The sequence below is a fragment of the Pleurodeles waltl genome, chromosome 12, assembly GCF_031143425.1.
Source record: "Pleurodeles waltl isolate 20211129_DDA chromosome 12, aPleWal1.hap1.20221129, whole genome shotgun sequence".
NCBI lineage: Eukaryota > Metazoa > Chordata > Amphibia > Caudata > Salamandridae > Pleurodeles > Pleurodeles waltl.
The window spans coordinates 81775142-81798060 of NC_090451.1; the positions used below are offsets into that span (position 1 = coordinate 81775142).

At 46.0% G+C, this 22919-nt stretch overlaps 1 protein-coding gene across 2 annotated transcripts in view; it reads left to right on the plus strand.

Moving 5' to 3' along the window:
* The window catches only part of DOT1L (DOT1 like histone lysine methyltransferase), a 255913-nt gene that overhangs the window by 189135 nt on the left and 43859 nt on the right, over positions 1-22919 (plus strand). For both annotated transcript variants that reach the window (XM_069216576.1, XM_069216575.1), the window contains exons 23-25: positions 5196-5322; positions 18068-18678; positions 20235-20440. In XM_069216576.1, coding sequence (XP_069072677.1) covers positions 5196-5322; positions 18068-18678; positions 20235-20440 — 944 coding nt within the window. The remainder of the gene's footprint in view (positions 1-5195; positions 5323-18067; positions 18679-20234; positions 20441-22919) is intronic.

Here is a 22919-nt window from a genome sequence, read left to right on the forward strand (position 1 = left end):
ACTATTTTTATTTTTGGCTGTCTCACCACCTTTCCCCTGGGGAGGTTTTGTGACCCCTTTCTTTTGGTCACCCCCTGTGGAAGTTTTGGACACCCTTGTCTTGACCCAATGGTCCGCCTTCTTTCCCAATTCTTGGGGAGAAATTGGTCCTAGGTCTACCAGATGCTGATGCAGTTTATCATTGAAACAATTACTTAACAGGTGTTCTTTCACAAATAAATTGTACAGCCCATCATAATTACTTACACCACTGCCTTGAATCCAACCATCTAGTGTTTTTACTGAGTAGTCTACAAAGTCAACCCAGGTCTGGCTCGAGGTTTTTTGAGCCCCCCTGAATCTAATCCTATACTCCTCAGTGGAGAATCCAAAGCCCTCAATCAGGGTACCCTTCATGAGGTCATAAGATTCTGCATCTTTTCCAGAGAGTGTGAGGAGTCTATCCCTACACTTTCCTGTGAACATTTCCCAAAGGAGAGCACCCCAGTGAGATCTGTTCACTTTTCTGGTTACACAAGCCCTCTCAAAAGCTGTGAACCATTTGGTGATGTCATCACCATCTTCATATTTAGTTACAATCCCTTTGGGGATTTTCAACATGTCAGGAGAATCTCTGACCCTATTTATGTTGCTGCCACCATTGATGGGTCCTAGGCCCATCTCTTGTCTTTCCCTCTCTATGGCTAGGATCTGTCTTTCCAAAGCCAATCTTTTGGCCATCCTGGCTAACTGGATGTCCTCTTCACTGGAGTTATCCTCAGTGATTTCAGAGTTGTTGGTCCCTCCTGTGAGGGAACCTGCATCTCTGACTATTATTTGTGGAGTCAGGGCTTGAGAAGCCCTGCTCTCCCTAAGTAGTACTGGAGGGGGGGAATTTCCCTCCAAGTCACTATCTTCATCCTCTGAGTTGCCATCCTCAGAGGGGTTGGCCTTTTCAAACTCTGCCAAAAGCTCCTGGAGCTGTACTTTGGTAGGTTTGGGGCCCATTGCTATTTTCTTTAGTTTACAGAGTGACCTTAGCTCTCTCATCTGTAGATGGAGGTAAGGTGTGGTGTCGAGTTCCACCACAGTCACATCTGTGCTAGACATTTTGCTTCTAAAAGTTGGAATACTTTTTAAGAATCTAAAACTGGTTCTAGAATCTAATTCAAACTTTTACAAACTTTTAAACTCTAAAAGAAATGCTAAACAGGATCTAACACAAGGCCCTAGCAGGTCTTTTAAGAATTTAGAAAACTTTTCAAATTGCAAAAATCAATTTCTAATGACAATTTTGGAATTTGTCGTGTGATCAGGTATTGGCTGAGTAGTCCAGCAAATGCAAAGTCTTGTATCCCACCGCTGATCCACCAATGTAGGAAGTTGGCTCTGTATGTGCTATTTCAAAGTAAGGAATAGCATGCACAGAGTCCAAGGGTTCCCCTTAGAGGTAAAATAGTGGTAAAAAGAGATAATACTAATGCTCTATTTTGTGGTAGTGTGGTCGAGCAGTAGGCTTATCCAAGGAGTAGTGTTAAGCATTTGTTGTACATACACATAGACAATAAATGAGGTACACACACTCAGAGACAAATCCAGCCAATAGGTTTTGTTATAGAAAAATATCTTTTCTTAGTTTATTTTAAGAACCACAGGTTCAAATTTAACATGTAATATCTTGTTTGAAAGGTATTGCAGGTAAGTACATTAGGAACTTTGAATCATTTCAATTGCATGTATACGTTTCAAGTTATTCACAAATAGCTACTTTAAAAGTGGACACTTAGTGCAATTTTCACAGTTCCTGGGGGAGGTAAGTTTTTGTTAGTTTTACCAGGTAAGTAAGACACTTACAGGGTTCAGTTCTTGGTCCAAGGTAGTCCACCGTTGGGGGTTCAGAGCAACCCCAAAGTTACCACACCAGCAGCTCAGGGCCGGTCAGGTGCAGAGTTCAAAGTGGTGCCCAAAACGCATAGGCTGCAATGGAGAGAAGGGGGTGCCCCGGTTCCGGTCTGCTTGCAGGTAAGTACCCGCGTCTTCGGAGGGCAGACCAGGGGGGGTTTTGTAGGGCACCGGGGGACACACAAGCCCACACAGAAATTTCACCCTCAGCGGCGCGGGGGCGGCCGGGTGCAGTGTTAGAACAAGCGTCGGGTTCGCAATGTAAGTCAATGAGAGATCAAGGGATCTCTTCAGCGCTGCAGGCAGGCAAGGGGGGGCTTCCTCGGGGAAACCTCCACTTGGGCAAGGGAGAGGGACTCCTGGGGGTCACTTCTGCAGTGAAAGTCCGGTCCTTCAGGTCCTGGGGGCTGCGGGTGCAGGGTCTTTTCCAGGCGTCGGGACTTAGGTCTCAGAGAGTCGCGGTCAGGGGAAGCCTCGGGATTCCCTCTGCAGGCGGCGCTGTGGGGGCTCAGGGGGGACAGGTTTTGGTACTCTGTCGTAGAGTAGTCCGGGGGTCCTCCCTGAGGTGTTGGTTCTCCACCAGCCGAGTCGGGGTCGCCGGGTGCAGTGTTGCAAGTCTCACGCTTCTTGCGGGGAGTTGCAGGGTTCTCTAAAGCTGCTTCTTGAAACAAAGTTGCAGTCTTTTTGGAGCAGGTCCGCTGTCCTCGGGAGTTTCTTGTCGTCGTCGAAGCAGGGCAGTCCTCAGAGGATTCAGAGGTCGCTGGTCCCTTTGGAAGGCGTCGCTGGAGCAGAGTTCTTTGGAAGGCAGGAGACAGGCCGGTGAGTTTCTGGAGCCAAGGCAGTTGTTGTCTTCTGGTCTTCCTCTGCAGGGGTTTTCAGCTAGGCAGTCCTTCTTCTTGTTGTTGCAGGAATCTAATTTTCTAGGGTTCAGGGTAGCCCTTAAATACTAAATTTAAGGGCGTGTTTAGGTCTGGGGGGTTAGTAGCCAATGGCTACTAGCCCTGCGGGTGGGTACACCCTCTTTGTGCCTCCTCCCAAGGGGAGGGGGTCACAATCCTAACCCTATTGGGGGAATCCTCCATCTGCAAGATGGAGGATTTCTAAAAGTTAGAGTCACCTCAGCTCAGGACACCTTAGGGGCTGTCCTGACTGGCCAGTGACTCCTCCTTGTTGTTCTCATTATTTTCTCCGGCCTTGCCGCCAAAAGTGGGGGCCGGGGCCGGAGGGGGCGGGCAACTCCACTAGCTGGAGTGTCCTGCGGTGCTGTGACAAAGGGGTGAGCCTTTGAGGCTCACCGCCAGGTGTTACAGCTCCTGCCTGGGGGAGGTGTTAGCATCTCCACCCAGTGCAGGCTTTGTTACTGGCCTCAGAGTGACAAAGGCACTCTCCCCATGGGGCCAGCAACATGTCTCTAGTGTGGCAGGCTGCTGGAACTAGTCAGCCTACACAGACAGTCGGTTAAGTTTCAGGGGGCACCTCTAAGGTGCCCTCTGGGGTGTATTTTGCAATAAAATGTACAGTGGCATCAGTGTGCATTTATTGTGCTGAGAAGTTTGATACCAAACTTCCCAGTTTTCAGTGTAGCCATTATGGTGCTGTGGAGTTCGTGTAAAACAGACTCCCAGACCATATACTCTTATGGCTACCCTGCACTTACAATGTCTAAGGTTTTGCTTAGACACTGTAGGGGTACAGTGCTCATGCACTGGCACCCTCACCTATGGTATAGTGCACCCTGCCTTAGGGCTGTAAGGCCTGCTAGAGGGGTGTCCTACCTATACTGCATAGGCAGTGAGAGGCTGGCATGGCACCCTGAGGGGAGTGCCATGTCGACTTACTCGTTTTGTCCTCACTAGCACACACAAGCTGGCAAGCAGTGTGTCTGTGCTGAGTGAGAGGTCTCCAGGGTGGCATAAGTCATGCTGCAGCCCTTAGAGACCTTCCTTGGCATCAGGGCCCTTGGTACTAGAAGTACCAGTTACAAGGGACTTATCTGGATGCCAGGGTCTGCCAATTGTGGATACAAAAGTACAGGTTAGGGAAAGAACACTGGTGCTGGGGCCTGGTTAGCAGGCCTCAGCACACTTTCAATTGTAAACATAGCATCAGCAAAGGCAAAAAGTCAGGGGGCAACCATGCCAAGGAGGCATTTTCCATTTACGGAACTACATCTCAAAGGCAATCCTGGACAGTAACCGTAAAGACTCTGTGGGCAGGAAATGTCTTAAACAGCAGAACTGTTGATCCACAAACTGTGGCCACCAGGACGAGCCACTGAAGTATTTTTTGGATAAGACATCACAGGCAGGATCCATGCCAGGCGTGCAGGGTAACTGCTGTGTAAATAAGTTCCATATAAATAATTTTTACATAATTTATCTTATGTGGGTATCAAGAAACTCTGACATGGTTCTGGGCCTACCCTGGATTCCCAAAAAAACATATATTTGAATCCTTTCCGTAGCCTGAAAAAATGGCAATAAACCAGTCCTTTAGGTGTCTCACTGTGAACCACTGGTCTAAGCAAAACACAATCGTCCAACCCCAGTCTTCCCTCTCTGCTCTGAGTGGTCCAGATGGCAAGGCCAAGACTTCAAATTTTGAGTAGCCACCCAAACAGAGATAATTCTGACTTCAAAACAATCTGCTAGTGCACAAATGAATGCACTGAAAAGGCACCTCCAAGCCCCAGGAGATTCAGGTACACATACCTGTTCTGCAGAGTCCAATCCTGAGCCGAGGAGACTCATAATACTGTTAACCCAAGGCAGTACTTTAAATGAATACGGAGTACCATCCCTTCGGTGTTTCCATTTAAAACACTGACCCAAGGTCACAGATGTCGCACCTCTGGAACCTATCTTGTCAGCCCATGTACCACTGAAGCTCTGTTTCACAAATCTGAAAACATCTGAAGCCATCTGTTTAGTTAAGCTGCCTCTTCTGTTATTCTCTTTCACTCCCAAGATAGCAGCCTTGTTGTGTCCCCTCTCCTGCAGTGACAGGCCTGGAAGGGTTACTGTGGCACCTGGCATCCATCCACTACACTCCAAATCAAAACACCTAGATAAAAGGCATTGTCATTTACAACGCCAATAGCTCTAACTCTCAAAAATGCCAGACTATTGCATTGCAAATGCTTGTTTCTACTGTTGTTCATACCTTGACAAAATACAGTAGCATTTCATCTTATCACACTATACGATTACTGAGATGGGAATAGGACTCTGATGACACATTTTGGTGTCCAGTAATGATTTAATCCAAGGCTTGTTTCTGAAATCTTGCCCCTCTTCCTTTTTTTCTTATTTTAGAGAAATACGCCAAGTCCCCTTCATTCGAACCGAGACTCGGCAGTCGTTGAGAAACAGTTTGGTGCTACTTCCAATGGCATTTTAAGCAATGGTGCTGGATCGAAGCCACACACTTTGGCTACCTCAGGTAAAACTGATAAACTTACTGTTACTAAAGTCCTGTATGTTGTTGTTTTTTTTTATTTTTTATTTGCTATGATTAACTGAGATTACATCAGGTACGGAAGTTCATACTGACTGTAGAAATCATGTTGATTTTTGTGTCTTGGCAGTAGGCATGGCAGAGCTGGTCTACAGTCAGACTGTGTTTTTCAGTTGCACGCCAACAAAACATGTTTTTACGAATGCTTGCTTTGAATATGTCTTAAGTACCCAGAATTCTTTTGGCTTTGCCAACCTTAGGAATTTCCACTGTTTAAGATTTATTTAGTCCTTGCCTTCTTTTAATTTTCCGTTTGTTTTTCTGCGTGGTGTGTTTTGTGCTTTAAGTACCTACTCGTGCTCTGAGACTTGTTAGTTAGAGGCAGCCCGTTTGCTTCAAATAGACCTCTCCGATCCATGTGTTTGTGCCGTAGAAAGGTCCTCCTCGGTTTGCTCTAAATGGGATGTCCTTCATCACTAGTGCCACATTTTAATTCTTCCCATATCCAAGATAAACACCAGAGTACAACATTCAGTGGGTCTTCATTCTCCAGTTTTTAGTAAGGTGTTTTAGTGAGTCTGGTGACTCTGGACATCAGCCTTTAGATGCTTACATTTCCTTACTAAGAGAAGAAACGTAAATACTGTGGAGACTAGCACATTCAGCCTGGCAGTGCTGTAGGCACCAGTGAGGGTCCCCCCTTCATATGTAGCACTAGTTTGTGAGGTACACAAGGCCATTGGTAGGGTGACTTGGTGAATCCTCACGTCTTTCCACAATTGTTATTCCTTACCTTACCACAGATGGCAAAGGTCTTCGAGAGTTGCTACACATTTACTGCTTAGGAGTTTTCTAGAATGTTGCTGCCTAGGGAATACAACATAAATGTTACTGTTTCACCAGAGCTAATATCATATCTTTAGAATTCTTTATTGTGATCAAAGTGGATGCCAGAGTTGTGCCTTCCTTTGGATGGCAGACATATTTGCAGCGCTCAAATATCTTCATGTAATGTATGTTAATGTGCCAAAGAAATATTCGCTGGCATCAGATAAGATGGCAGAAATCTTTGAAGTATTTGTCTTGTTGCAACATAATTGGGAGCCTGCCTCGTAGAGACTCCTTGATGCCGAAAAGCGCCATTCCTAATCTCAGTACCGCCTTGGATTTATTTTTGAAGTAGGAATTTAACAAATGGCCCAGTAGCATCCTTATGCCGAGGTCCAGCTGCTGATCTAAAATGTACTTTTTCACACTAACACTGTCCTTGGAAAACACTTAGATGTAGCATTAGGAAAGCGATGCAGAACTTTTACCAGACAGTGCTACGATTATTCATTACGTTGTAAAACTATAGGCGACTCGTTCAGCGTACTTATCCCAGTACTTGCACAGACATCTTACATACACTGCGTGTCATGTCAGAAAATGGTTTAGCAGGCACACTAGGTTGCAGTATTACACTGTTAAAAGAATGGGGGAATTGATGAAGGCATGTTGAGGGGGGTATTTAAGTACTATGGAGCAGAATTGCATGTATTCACTACAGAAATGTAATATGTCAAAACCTTGCACCGTAGTCCCCAGGGAATTTCACAATGGATAAGTTAAAACCGAAGGCACGGAGTCAGCTATTAAAGCAGTTCATTCGGAGAATGCAGATGAGTGATACTCATTGCACCGGTATGACAGTTTGTGATAGCCATTGCTCCATACAGGAAACTGAATATATGTTCTGGGAATGGAAGGAGCCACCCCATATGGTAACCTGAGGTCAGTGAAATTAGAAGATGCATTCTAAGACAATGAAAAAAATGGATATCCTCCATTTATCCGAGAGCTGTGGAAGTTATCAGGAGGTCAAAAGCCTGACCAAGGGGTAATGTTACATTTTGAAATGGAAAAGTTCTAATTTTATAGGAAGTGGGGCGCGTCCTAGCATTCGGAAACACCGTGTGGAATTGGATATAGCTATTCCATCTCACTACCATTGAACAAGGTAGTATTTTTGAAGCTGTCCATACCTCGTCCACAGATTCAACTCCCCGGTCCTACAGCAAGAGACGTACATCAACAAAAAAAACAATGACGCTCTAAAAACTAAAATTAGAGCTGCTAAGGGTTTAATGATGTCTACTGCAGTGGTTCCAAACTAGGGTCCGCGGCCCCCAGGGGTCTGTGACACATTCCCAGGGGGTCTGCAGGCCTGGACTGGCAGGAAGCCACTTCTTCATTGGGTCCTCTGACAGAAAAGTGCTGTTTTTATATTTATCACTTCCTTTGTGTAGCAGTTTTAGAAGCACTGCAAAGTTCTTTGTAAAAATAAAAGCGTCAATGTAACTCTGGTGATTAATGTGCCTGCTGGTGAGAGATGGGAGCTTTGTCTAGTGGCAGTTTTGACTCATCTAAGATAGCGGAGATGGTTAATATGCCTGCTGCAAAGAATGTGTGTCATGCAAAGAACAGTATTTTATGTGCATAACGCATTGTCTTACTGCTTTTGTTACAGAAATTCTTTTGTTCCTGAGCAATTCATAAGTTACAATCGTAATCTAGCATAGTGAGCTATGAACTGCCATCAAAGAGCTGCAAACTGCATGGCATAAATTAGAAAGTTACGTTTTTTCCCCCAGCCTTTCATTTTCCTTACACTGTTAACGAAGGTATGCTTGCGCAGAAAGACATTCTTATTATTAAAGCCAATGCTGACCACTGTGTTATGTACTGAAACCTGAGTTGTTGCTCATCCAGGTATAGCACTCTTCCAGTGTGGATGACATGAATCCTACACCTTGTAGTCCCATGTAAAGTGCTCAGACACACTACGCTGGTATAAAAGGTGCTATAAAACAGATGAATTACATGTGACAGAGAAGTTATGGAGAGAAGAGACGCCCTTATGGTTTTACTTCCTTTCCCCACCACATATTTATGTGAAAAAGCATTCTCAGATCATATGTACCTAAAAAATAAAAACCGAGATTGCTTGGGGAGTGTAGAATCTGACCTAAGGATTCAGCTTTCCTAAATACAACCAAACAATGAAAATTTAGTTGCCGAGGTGCAGCACCAACTTTCCCATTAAAATGTTTAAATTTTTGCATATTTTTTCAGTCTAAAATAATTATATCTTTAGTAATTTGAGTATTTGTTTGGTGTGTACCTGTTTGTGTACTTTTTGCAAACTACTGTTCTATTGTATGACATTTAAATCGTACAAAACGCTTGAGGGTCCCCGGCTCCCAGTAATGATTCAGTGGGGGTCCTCAGGAGTCAAAAGGTTGGAAACCAGTGTTCTAGACCATTAAACCTGGAGACAGATAACTGGAAAGTTAAGCTAGTTTCACAAGTTACACACACACTCACACACACACACACACTCACACTCACACACACACACACACACACACACACACACACACACACACACACACACACACACACACACACACACACACATGTATGTAAACAAATGCCCATGTACAAGTATAAAAAATCTTCAACACATTACTGTCATTTGTGACATTGTTTACTATACAGGGTGGTGGTGTTTGTAAAAGGATATTTGAGGTTGGAAAGGGTATATAGTAGATATTTAAAGGTTATTAGGTCGGTCATCCCAACTATGCTCCCTGATGCTTCTTGTAAGCTGCCTTTTCAGTATCCACCTCCCTGTTGAGACTTAGTGACTTACATGCATTAGGAATAGACAAACCATTCATTCATGTAGCAATGGAAAATATCGCAGCCACGCCCAAGATCCATTCCAAAGGTGATTTCTTCTTTATACATACATCATACTAATGAGTAACTGATCCAGAAATCCGTTTAACATAATGACAAGCACACAAGTTGTACCTTATTAATTAGGGAAACTAGAGTATATTTACGTTTTCAAAAAGTATTTATCATGTGAAAATGAAAACGACCATGCTGCGTCACCTGATACCAGAGCATAGAAAGCCTTTTACGGTTACGACTGAAGACACACCCCTTAAAATCTGAGTGGGCATCAGTTGCATTTATGCAAAAGATTACTGTATCAAAGATGGGACACATTAGTGGGAAAGTGGCTTTTAAGAGTTTTTGTACTACTCCTATGTAAAATCAGCCGTCGACTTAACTCTTCCTTGCTGTTGTTATCCAAGCACAGAAGTCTGTAACAGAACCTCACTGATAACGCAGGTGTACTTGCCTGTAACTGTAAGCTGCCACTATAATGCAGAAACATGCTGAACCATGTTTACCAGTTCCAGCTGGAAAACTATCTTCCCTGGCTAATCTCTGTTTCCACTTCATCAAAAGCCATTCACTGCCCTCATCTATGCACACAGGCTTATGAGTGCTGTTTAATTAATAGCACAATCTCACTGTAGGAAGTTGGCTCTGTATGTGCTATTTCAAAGTAAGGAATAGCATGCACAGAGTCCAAGGGTTCCCCTTAGAGGTAAAATAGTGGTAAAAATAGATAATACTAATGCTCTATTTTGTGGTAGTGTGGTCGAGCAGTAGGCTTATCCAAGGAGTAGTGTTAAGCATTTGTTGTACATACCCATAGACAATAAATGAGGTACACACACTCAGAGACAAATCCAGCCAATAGGTTTTTGTATAGAAAAATATCTTTTCTTAGTTTATTTTAAGAACCACAGGTTCAAATTCTACATGTAATATCTCATTCGAAAGGTATTGCAGGTAAGTACTTTAGGAACTTTAAATCATAAAAATTGCATGTATACTTTTCAAGTTATTGACAAATAGCTGTTTTAAAAGTGGACACTTAGTGCAATTTTTTACAGTTCCTGGGGGAGGTAAGTTTTTGTTAGTTTTACCAGGTAAGTAGGACACTTACAGGGTTCAGTTCTTGGTCAAAGGTAGCCCACCGTTGGGGGTTCAGAGCAACCCCAAAGTCACCACACCAGCAGCTCAGGGCCGGTCAGGTGCAGAGTTCAAAGTGGTGCCCAAAACACATAGGCTAGAATGGAGAGAAGGGGGTGCCCCGGTTCCGGTCTGCTTGCAGGTAAGTACCCGCGTCTTCGGAGGGCAGACCAGAGGGGTTTTGTAGGGCACCGGGGGGGACACAAGTCCACACAGAAATTTCACCCTCAGCGGCGCGGGGGCGGCCGGGTGCAGTGTAGAAACAGGCGTCGGGTTCGCAATGTTAGTCTATGAGAGATCTCGGGATCTCTTCAGCGCTGCAGGCAGGCAAGGGGGGGGTTCCTCGGGGAAACCTCCACTTGGGCAAGGGAGAGGGACTCCTGGGGGTCACTTCTCCAGTGAAAGTCCGGTCCTTCAGGTCCTGGGGGCTGCGGGTGCAGGGTCTCTCCCAGGCGTCGGGACTTTAGGTTCAAAGAGTCGCGGTCAGGGGAAGCCTCGGGATTCCCTCTGCAGGCGGCGCTGTGGGGGCTCAGGGGGGACAGGTTTTGGTACTCACAGTATCAGAGTAGTCCTGGGGTCCCTCCTGAGGTGTTGGATCTCCACCAGCCGAGTCGGGGTCGCCGGGTGCAGTGTTGCAAGTCTCACGCTTCTTGCGGGAAGCTTGCAGGGTTCTTTAAAGTTGCTGGAAACAAAGTTGCAGCTTTTCTTGGAGCAGGTCCGCTGTCCTCGGGAGTTTCTTGTCTTTTCGAAGCAGGGGCAGTCCTCAGAGGATGTCGAGGTCGCTGGTCCCTTTGGAAGGCGTCGCTGGAGCAGGATCTTTGGAAGGCAGGAGACAGGCCGGTGAGTTTCTGGAGCCAAGGCAGTTGTCGTCTTCTGGTCTTCCGCTGCAGGGGTTTTCAGCTGGGCAGTCCTTCTTCTTGTAGTTGCAGGAATCTAATTTTCTAGGGTTCAGGGTAGCCCTTAAATACTAAATTTAAGGGCGTGTTTAGGTCTGGGGGGTTAGTAGCCAATGGCTACTAGCCCTGAGGGTGGGTACACCCTCTTTGTGCCTCCTCCCAAGGGGAGGGGGTCACAATCCTAACCCTATTGGGGGAATCCTCCATCTGCAAGATGGAGGATTTCTAAAAGTTAGAGTCACTTCAGCTCAGGACACCTTAGGGGCTGTCCTGACTGGCCAGTGACTCCTCCTTGTTGCTTTCTTTGTTCCCTCCAGCCTTGCCGCCAAAAGTGGGGGCCGTGGCCGGAGGGGGCGGGCAACTCCACTAAGCTGGAGTGCCCTGCTGGGCTGTGACAAAGGGGTGAGCCTTTGAGGCTCACCGCCAGGTGTCACAGCTCCTGCCTGGGGGAGGTGTTAGCATCTCCACCCAGTGCAGGCTTTGTTACTGGCCTCAGAGTGACAAAGGCACTCTCCCCATGGGGCCAGCAACATGTCTCTAGTGTGGCAGGCTGCTGGAACCAGTCAGCCTACACAGCTAGTTGGTTAAGTTTCAGGGGGCACCTCTAAGGTGCCCTCTGGGGTGTATTTTGCAATAAAATGTACACTGGCATCAGTGTGCATTTATTGTGCTGAGAAGTTTGATACCAAACTTCCCAGTTTTCAGTGTAGCCATTATGGTGCTGTGGAGTTCGTGTAAAACAGACTCCCAGACCATATACTCTTATGGCTACCCTGCACTTACAATGTCTAAGGTTTTGCTTAGACACTGTAGGGGCACAGTGCTCATGCACTGGTACCCTCACCTATGGTATAGTGCACCCTGCCTTAGGGCTGTAAGGCCTGCTAGAGGGGTGTCTTACCTATACTGCATAGGCAGTGAGAGGCTGGCATGGCACCCTGAGGGGAGTGCCATGTCGACTTACTCATTTTGTTCTCACCAGCACACACAGGCTTGTAAGCAGTGTGTCTGTGCTGAGTGAGGGGTCTCTAGGGTGGCATAAGACATGCTGCAGCCCTTAGAGACCTTTCTTGGCATCAGGGCCCTTGGTACTAGAAGTACCAGTTACAAGGGACTTATCTGAATGCCAGGGTGTGCCAATTGTGGATACAATGGTACATTTTAGGTGAAGGAACACTGGTGCTGGGGCCTGGTTAGCAGGGTCCCAGCACACTTCTCAGTCAAGTCAGCATCAGTATCAGGCAAAAAGTGGGGGGTAACTGCAACAGGGAGCCATTTCTTTACACAAGCCCCCCCCCAGCCTACAGGCCAGGAGACTCAGCCCAAGCTGGGAGAGTCTTCCTAGTCTGTCAGGCGAGGAAGAGTAGGAGAAATAGGCTGGTTAGTTGCAGGGCCTACTCTGCCTTACATCCTTCTGTTCAGGTCATTCCCTTTGGGGAACTGACCCACTTCCACAGTGATAGGACCTAGTTTGAATTGCCTCTTGTCTGCCTCTTCAATGTCTCCACCCATTCTTTCTATTTTGGTCTTAGAGGTGTCCACCTCTGCTAACCTTATCTTGGCCAGGGTCACCCCTAGCTTACCCAGAGAGGTTACCCAGAGCTGGAGTAACCCCACCATGACCAATAGGGTCAGGGGGCCTAACTTGCTATTTGGCATGGGGTCAGACCACCATGCTAAGGATAGTGCAGCCATAAAGGCTAACACCCAGCAGAGGCCACTGACAGCTGTCAGTGCCCAGAACCACACCTTTAGCTCTTCACCTAAAAGGGAAGGGGCTAAGTTACAGGCTTCTTTGGGTTCAGGTTGCCTGTCTGCTGTATTGGAGTGGGGGGTTACCACATCTTGTAGTAAACACCCTTCTTCCACTCTTTCTTCTGTTAGCTGAGGAGCCACCCACTCAGGTTTAACAGTTGCCTGACTAGCCAGGACTTCTTGTGGGTCAGGTTGGACTTTATCAGGGCCATTTTTGGAGTTCTCCCCTACAGGAGCAGAATCTCCCTGGCTTGCTGTAACCTTGGCTAAAGGTTGTCCACCCCTCCTACTCTGTTTTCTTTTCTTCTTCTTCTGGGGCCTGCTTGCATTTACTGCAGAGGCAGGATTTCCAGAATCCTTGGGAGAGGACTGGCACTGGACCAGTTCCTCTCTTGGGCTCTGACTAACCTCTGGGTAGTCATTTCCAAGGAGACAATCAAGGGGGAGGTCTGTACTGACTACTACCCTTCTCCAGCTAAGAGTGCCACCCACTTCTATGGGCACTAAAGCCACAGGCTTCTTAGTGACCCTGTCTAGGCTAACTCTTACCCTGGCAGTCTCACCTGGGATGTACTGGTTTGAGAGCACCAGCCTGTCATGCACAATAGTGTGACTGGCACAAGTGTCTCTCAGGGCAGTGGTTGGGATTCCATTCACCAGTAGGTGGTGGAAGTGTCTACTTCCCTCTGGAATCTCCAACTCACCTGTTGGGCCCTGTTTCCAGTTGAAGGCTAGGAAGACCTCCTCATCTGAGGAGTCATCTCCCATGGCTACACTGGTTACCCCAGGAATTTTGTTCTGGGGTTTGTTTTTGGGACAAGAAGTGTCCTTGGTGTGGTGCCCAGACTGTTTACAGTTGTGGCACCAGGCCTTAGTGGCATCCCAGTTCTTACCCTGGTACCCACCTTTGTTTTGGGTTGTGTCTTGGGGCCCACCCACCTGTTCTGGTTTTTGGGGGCCTACAGAGGACTCTTTTTCTTTGTTTCTAGTGTCACCCACTTTCTCCTGGGGAGTTTTTGTAACCCCTTTCTTTTGGTCACCCCCAGTGGAAGTTTTGGTTACCCTAGTCTTGACCCAGTGGTCTGCCTTCTTTCCCAATTCTTGGGGAGAAATTGGACCTAGGTCTACCAGATACTGATGCAACTTTTCATTGAAGCAGTTACTTAAAATGTGTTCTTTCATAAACAAATTATAAAGCCCAACATAGTCACACACTTCATTTCCAGTTAACCAACCATCTAGTGTTTTTACTGAGTAGTCTACAAAATCAACCCAGGTCTGGCTCGAGGATTTTTGAGCCCCCCTGAATCTAATTCTATACTCCTCAGTGGAGAATCCAAAGCCCTCAATCAGGGTACCCTTCATGAGGTCATAAGATTCTGCATCTTTTCCAGAGAGTGTGAGGAGTCTATCCCTACACTTTCCAGTGAACATTTCCCAAAGGAGAGCACCCCAGTGAGATCTGTTTACTTTTCTGGTTACACAAGCCCTCTCAAAAGCTGTGAACCATTTGGTGATGTCATCACCATCTTCATATTTTGTTACAATCCCTTTGGGGATTTTTAGGATGTCAGGAGAATCTCTGACCCTATTTAAGTTGCTGCCACCATTGATGGGTCCTAGGCCCATCTCTTGTCTTTCCCTTTCTATGGCTAGGAGCTGTCTCTCTAAAGCCAATCTTTTGGCCATCCTGGCTAACAGGAGGTCATCTTCACTGAGAGCATCCTCAGTGATTTCAGAAATGTGGGACCCTCCTGTGAGGGACTCACTATTTCTGACTAACACAGTTGGAGACAGGACTTGAGGGGTCCTGTTCTCCCTATTTAGGACTGGAGGAGGGACATTGGCCTCCAAGTCACTAATTTCTTCCTCTGTGATGTCATCATCAGAGGGGTTGGCTTTTTCAAACTCTGCCAACAGCTCCTGGAGCTGAATTTTGGTAGGTCTGGAGCCAATGGTTATTTTTTTGATATTACAGAGAGACCTTAGCTCCCTCATCTTAAGATGGAGGTAAGGTGTGGTGTCGAGTTCCACCACCTGCATCTCTGTATCAGACATTATTCTGCTAAGAGTTGGAATACTTTTTAAAGAATCTAAAACTGTTTCTAGAATCTAATTTCAAACTTTTAACAAACTTTTAAACTCTAAAAGACAATGCTAAACAGGGACTTAACACACAAGGCCCTAGCAGGACTTTTAAGAATTTAGAAAAATTTCAAATTGCAAAAATGAATTTCTAATGACAATTTTGGAATTTGTCGTGTGATCAGGTATTGGCTGAGTAGTCCAGCAAATGCAAAGTCTTGTACCCCACCGCTGATCCACCAATGTAGGAAGTTGGCTCTGTATGTGCTATTTCAAAGTAAGGAATAGCATGCACAGAGTCCAAGGGTTCCCCTTAGAGGTAAAATAGTGGTAAAAATAGATAATACTAATGCTCTATTTTGTGGTAGTGTGGTCGAGCAGTAGGCTTATCCAAGGAGTAGTGTTAAGCATTTGTTGTACATACCCATAGACAATAAATGAGGTACACACACTCAGAGACAAATCCAGCCAATAGGTTTTTGTATAGAAAAATATCTTTTCTTAGTTTATTTTAAGAACCACAGGTTCAAATTCTACATGTAATATCTCATTCGAAAGGTATTGCAGGTAAGTACTTTAGGAACTTTAAATCATAAAAATTGCATGTATACTTTTCAAGTTATTGACAAATAGCTGTTTTAAAAGTGGACACTTAGTGCAATTTTTTACAGTTCCTGGGGGAGGTAAGTTTTTGTTAGTTTTACCAGGTAAGTAGGACACTTACAGGGTTCAGTTCTTGGTCCAAGGTAGCCCACCGTTGGGGGTTCAGAGCAACCCCAAAGTCACCACACCAGCAGCTCAGGGCCGGTCAGGTGCAGAGTTCAAAGTGGTGCCCAAAACACATAGGCTAGAATGGAGAGAAGGGGGTGCCCCGGTTCCGGTCTGCTTGCAGGTAAGTACCCGCGTCTTCGGAGGGCAGACCAGAGGGGTTTTGTAGGGCACCGGGGGGGACACAAGTCCACACAGAAATTTCACCCTCAGCGGCGCGGGGGCGGCCGGGTGCAGTGTAGAAACAGGCGTCGGGTTCGCAATGTTAGTCTATGAGAGATCTCGGGATCTCTTCAGCGCGGCAGGCAGGCAAGGGGGGGGTTCCTCGGGGAAACCTCCACTTGGGCAAGGGAGAGGGACTCCTGGGGGTCACTTCTCCAGTGAAAGTCCGGTCCTTCAGGTCCTGGGGGCTGCGGGTGCAGGGTCTCTCCCAGGCGTCGGGACTTTAGGTTCAAAGAGTCGCGGTCAGGGGAAGCCTCGGGATTCCCTCTGCAGGCGGCGCTGTGGGGGCTCAGGGGGGACAGGTTTTGGTACTCACAGTATCAGAGTAGTCCTGGGGTCCCTCCTGAGGTGTTGGATCTCCACCAGCCGAGTCGGGGTCGCCGGGTGCAGTGTTGCAAGTCTCACGCTTCTTGCGGGAAGCTTGCAGGGTTCTTTAAAGTTGCTGGAAACAAAGTTGCAGCTTTTCTTGGAGCAGGTCCGCTGTCCTCGGGAGTTTCTTGTCTTTTCGAAGCAGGGGCAGTCCTCAGAGGATGTCGAGGTCGCTGGTCCCTTTGGAAGGCGTCGCTGGAGCAGGATCTTTGGAAGGCAGGAGACAGGCCGGTGAGTTTCTGGAGCCAAGGCAGTTGTCGTCTTCTGGTCTTCCGCTGCAGGGGTTTTCAGCTGGGCAGTCCTTCTTCTTGTAGTTGCAGGAATCTAATTTTCTAGGGTTCAGGGTAGCCCTTAAATACTAAATTTAAGGGCGTGTTTAGGTCTGGGGGGTTAGTAGCCAATGGCTACTAGCCCTGAGGGTGGGTACACCCTCTTTGTGCCTCCTCCCAAGGGGAGGGGGTCACAATCCTAACCCTATTGGGGGAATCCTCCATCTGCAAGATGGAGGATTTCTAAAAGTTAGAGTCACTTCAGCTCAGGACACCTTAGGGGCTGTCCTGACTGGCCAGTGACTCCTCCTTGTTGCTTTCTTTGTTCCCTCCAGCCTTGCCGCCAAAAGTGGGGGCCGTGGCCGGAGGGGGCGGGCAACTCCACTAAGCTGGAGTGCCCTGCTGGGCTGTGACAAAGGGGTGAGCCTTTGAGGCTCACCGCCAGGTGTCACAGCTCCTGCCTGGGGGAGGTGTTAGCATCTCCACCCAGTGCAGGCTTTGTTACTGGCCTCAGAGTGACAAAGGCACTCTCCCCATGGGGCCAGCAACATGTCTCTAGTGTGGCAGGCTGCTGGAACCAGTCAGCCTACACAGCTAGTTGGTTAAGTTTCAGGGGGCACCTCTAAGGTGCCCTCTGGGGTGTATTTTGCAATAAAATGTACACTGGCATCAGTGTGCATTTATTGTGCTGAGAAGTTTGATACCAAACTTCCCAGTTTTCAGTGTAGCCATTATGGTGCTGTGGAGTTCGTGTAAAACAGACTCCCAGACCATATACTCTTATGGCTACCCTGCACTTACAATGTCTAAGGTTTTGCTTAGACACTGTAGGGGCACAGTGCTCATGCACTGGTACCCTCACCTATGGTATAGTGCACCCTGCCTTAGGGCTGTAAGGCCTGCTAGAGGGGTGTCTTACCTATACTGCATAGGCAGTGAGAGGCTGGCATGGCACCCTGAGGGGAGTGCCATGTCGACTTACTCATTTTGTTCTCACCAGCACACACAGGCTTGTAAGCAGTGTGTCTGTGCTGAGTGAGGGGTCTCTAGGGTGGCATAAGACATGCTGCAGCCCTTAGAGACCTTTCTTGGCATCAGGGCCCTTGGTACTTGAAGTACCAGTTACAAGGGACTTATCTGAATGCCAGGGTGTGCCAATTGTGGATACAATGGTACATTTTAGGTGAAGGAACACTGGTGCTGGGGCCTGGTTAGCAGGGTCCCAGCACACTTCTCAGTCAAGTCAGCATCAGTATCAGGCAAAAAGTGGGGGGTAACTGCAACAGGGAGCCATTTCTTTACACTCACTAAAATTGGCTTTGAAATAACAGATCTAAAATAATGTACTGTACTAGAATTGTGACGGAGGTGGGATCACAGGGTTCTGTGACCAATGCAAATAGGTTAAATCTAGTCAACTTTCATGCAAATGTAATTTTGAGTATTGTAGGCTTTTCTTCAATAATAAAACGGCCTCCTTCTCTACAGGTTTTTCTTATTTTTCTGGCTCATTGATGGCCAACGGAACAGCTTCCAGCTCCCCATCCCATCTTAATCCTAATGTTGACCTGGCATCTTTGGATGAATCGTCCAATTCAGGGTCCATTTACAACTCATCGGGGTCTTGCAGCTCCACTCCTCAACATACTTCACTGCAGACAATACAGTCCCGGAACTCTGCACAGAACTCTCCAGCCCACCAGCACTCTGCAAGCCCAAGGTTTAATGGTGCCACCATGAGCATGATGGGGGCTTCACAACACCCAGACCCCTTCAGGATGTGCACAGATGGGGCCAAGGTGGATCACCAGTCGGACTTTGGGCTCTCTGACCATGAGAGCGATGCCAAGCGACGGATAGTCTACACCCTGTCCTCAAGCAGTGCTAGGCAGTCGCCCTCGAATAAGCACAGCCCTTTGACAGCGACAATCAGGATGGACTGCAGCCCTGCATCTGTGCAAGAAGGCAGGAAAAGGGGGAAGAGAAAGCGCTCATCCACCGGCAGCACCAGTCATGGGGTGTCACCCAAACGCAAGTCTTTGACAATCAATGGACTCTCGGCGCTTTCCTCTGGATCACCTCTCAACATCAGCTGCATGGTAAGGACGTTAAGAATGGATGAGAGTCTTAAAATAGAGGCTTTGTTTTCAGATCTAATTTTTTTTTCCCACCCACCTTTGCTCTTGCATACATGTATTAACTCTGCTGGCCAGCTGCAGCCTATAAATTATTCTCGTTTTTAACACTTGCATTAACATCGTCTGCTCCTCTCTCCTGTATGTATTCATTCTAGTTTGACCTTCTGTGGTCTCTAAATTGTTATTTTTTGTGCGTTCACCATTTCCAACAGAGATCAGAACTTTGTTTTTCCATTCTGCCTACACACATACATCATGGCTCATGAAGGCATTCCGACAAACATATGGGGGTTATTGGAGATTCTGCTTGCTTGACACAGGTGTGTGTAGCTCTGAAAAAAGGAGCCAGGAAGGCTAAAACAATATGAACGTTTCAGTACTTAAGACCGTTCTGATTTTGCTATCAAGTTAAAACATAGAGCAGTCTTCAACCACATCCTAATGCTTAAAATAATTTGGTTGTTGTCCTCAGACAATGAACACAGGACAGTTCGTAGGAGAAGATAGGGTGCTTCTTGCAGAATATCATCCTAAAATACTGTAATTTAAGGGCCAGGTTCATTGTAATCAACCTGTGTACGCAAAAATCTACCCACCTTAGAGTCAGCATGAAACAAGAGTATCAGTGCAAGCATTTCATGCTTGCAGACTGTCTTACATGATTCACATATGCACACACACTAGCAATGTATCCTAATGCCTCCATGTTATAAATTTCAGGAGTACTGCCCCACACCAGTCCAAATCAACCTGAAACAAAAGACGGTGCGTGCGAATGGTACACCTCAGAGTATAATTGAATTTGGAGAGCAAAGCATGCATGAACCCTGTGACCACTATAATGAATTCGTGTAGAACACAGCAGCACAAGGGACACAGTGACAAAGTTTAAGATTGAAAGAAAGTGTGCAGATAAGGACTGATAGGCTGCAGGCACTTTGTTTTTACATTGGTCACATGGAAGATTACAGTACCTTACCAAAGATGGAGATATTGAAGCTATATTTTATCCAAATTGTCTCTGCTAATTGTATTTTAGGTGGGGAGTGGGAGGCATTTCCATGCAACCAGTGTAAAAGTTCTGAGACTAGTCTGGTCGTGGGAATTCATTGCAGGACAGAGCAGGCAGTCGGTTAGACAGGTGGCACACACTCTTAATGTCGCCACTCGCACAATGCTAGTTATGCATGCTAAGATTCTGGGATGCGATACAAAAGTAACGTAGGGGGTTGAAAGATTATAGTGAGAGGAAGAGAGAATACTTGAGTGTTTCCTTGAAAATAAGATAGGAAGCAATGGCCTTTTCTGAATGACCATGAGGCAGATGTGTGAATCCTATCGGTCTGGTTGTGTGTAGAGCATAGAGCCATGCAGAGGATATGTTTACTGCTTGTCTATGCCACTGCTCTGTTTTAAGATATAGGTAGTAGAAACCACTGTAGTTTGTGGCCCCAGGATACTATTTCTGTTCAGCGAACTATTTCTGCCTTGTGATCTGTTGCGCCTTGTTTTTGCAGGTCAATAACATTAATCAGCCTTTAGAGATAACTGCAATATCTTCCCCTGAAAATTCCCTGAAGAACTCGCCAGCCCCTTACCTGGACAATGACCAGCCACCGGTGCTAAAGAAGGAAAAGCCCATTGGGCATACAAATGGAATCCATTACTCGCCTTTGACGTCCGACGAGGACAGGGATTCTGAAGACGAACGCAATAGCATAAGGTGAAGGGTTTTTGGGAGAGAGTACGTTTCAGCTAAGGGGGGGTGGGAGTTTGCATGCCAGAGGTACCTCATGGGCGGAGGGGATATCTAGGTGGAGAGGATGTCATCAGAATGTGGACCCGCTTGGTTTCATGCACATAAAACCTACGTTTTGTGGGATATAGATCACGAGAGCAAGGTTCTGTTGTGGCCTTGTGTATGCTGCTGTCTAGTGCGGTCCATTTGCAGACGGTGGTTTTCTTGTCAGCAGGAGTTGAACATCAACGAAACACACAGCGTTTATAGGGATGGTGCTGTACATCAAACCATTCTGCTGTTTTTACTCCATGAACAACCACTTTGGATGTTTTTTTGTGTGTGGATCAAAAATGGGAGTAATTCTGCCTCTAATGCTGTCTGTACGTCTTGATTGTTACCCGCTGTAAGAGAGAAGTCTGGTATTCCTACATGAAATAGGACCCTACTGTGCTAGCTCTCAGTCAGCTTCTCTTTAACAATACTAGTCCCTGTCCTCTAAGCTTTCTTTGCGTCAAAACTGCCTTTTACTCTACTTCCCTTACGACAGCAGTCTGATTAGTTAAGGAGGAAGACATTTAGCTTGTAGGATGATAACCAGAAAAGACAGGGAAAATGGAGAATATAATCTTTTGTTGGCTGAAATTTCTACAGTACTTGTTGCTAGATCTTTCAATTCTAATCCTACAGAAGTGGCACCAAAAGATAGTGCTGCATTGAAAATCCAGTTACCATCACCAAAAGGTTCTGGAGGATTGGCTGCCAAAGCCAGCATCAGTGCTGGGACGTTACCCACAGGGTTCCAGTTGCAGCTCTGCAGATGTCCACAAGAGTCGGTGTCCAAGGAAAGCAGCGCACACTCCCGTTGAACTAGATAGCAGATACTCTAACCAACCATTCACATGTTTCGTGACGAAGAGATGCATTTGAACAATCCTGTTCCTGAAATCGAATCTCTTTGCACTGTTGGCAAGAGCTGTGAACAACTGGAAAGAAAAAGCTTTGAGTTATTTTTGCAGGTGCACCCAGTAAATTATTTGAACGACTCCGGAGAAATCCTCTCTGTGCTGCTAGGTTGACATTGAGAGTGCCCACACTTTACTTGTATACCTCATGGGCTGTGACCTCTCCACTTACTTTCAGTTTGAACAAAAATCTTTTTTTTATTTATTTTTATTGACTTATGAGGCTGATTTTACAATGAATTGACCCTTGTCCACTGTACCAAATTCATATGTGTTTGTTTCATCCAGGCAGTTGTTTTCAGCTGGAACTAATGTGTCCTCTTTACAAATGTAGGTGCCAGTACACAAACAACGCAAAACTAACTCCCCTTGGAGTTCTCTAGCCCAATATAAAACCAGTTTAAAACCCACCTGTATCAAGCTGCCTAAGGAGGTTACAATAATAGCACTGAGAGTTCCAAAAGGGCCATTAAGGGTATTGTTGCTGTAAGTTTTTTTCTGTTCCTTGCTTCGATAGGAAAAGGCCTTACATTTGTGCTACATTTGGCACACATTAGGCATTGAGAGAATAGTCATCTCCTTTTCTGATTTGGGCTAATCATTTCATCTACTTAAGACTGACTAGCCTTATGGGATGTACGTGGCGTTTCTAGCCTACTACGATGACCAACTTCGAATGGGCCATTTCAAATGAGTATCTTGGGAGCAATTCCACATGGAAAAGAAAAAGATTTTGGAGATGATTGTAGACCGCTGAAATGTTTAATTTGTGAATATGAACCCTCTCTCTAAAAAACATTGTATGTAGTTTGGGATAATTCTCTGGGAAACAATACGTTGGACTTTGAAGTGCCTATTCAATACAGTGATACAGCCGAAGTACTTGGTTTTCGAAGTAGAAATGCAGCAGCGATGGAAGCCATTCTTCAAGATGCTGGGCAGAACGACAAATAGATAAAAGTCAAATTCAAGTGAATTTACTTTTTTGGGAAATAAATTGCTGAGAAAAAAACATACTGCGGCTCCAGATTACCTTGGCTGGAAGCCTGGAATCTTCGATCCCCTTACATTCCGAAGACCTAGGAAAGAAGTTGTATAGTGTGCGTGTGATTATATATCACCAGAGATGTGTTCATGGCTCAGAATTTCTTAATGCGGTTTCAGGGTAACATTTTGAACACAGCTTTGCTCTAACTCACAGCTAAAGCATGCTGGCTGAGTCTCTACTACAAATTAATATATCTATGGGCTCCACCAAAGATTAGATTTTTGCAGTTTGCAAGTGTTGTTTAGAACTTGACTGCATTCAGAGGTGCAATATGAACTTGCCCAAATTTTAGTATTTCCTACTTTGTTCATTAAAATGTTTTGTTCATCTTTTTATTCTGCCCCAGTAGTCTGTAAGTTCAGCATTTCCCTCAGTATGTATTTTACCCGTTTAAGAAGCTCTGTCATTTGTTTATTCAATATCTTTATGTATCTTTAGTATTGATCTTGAA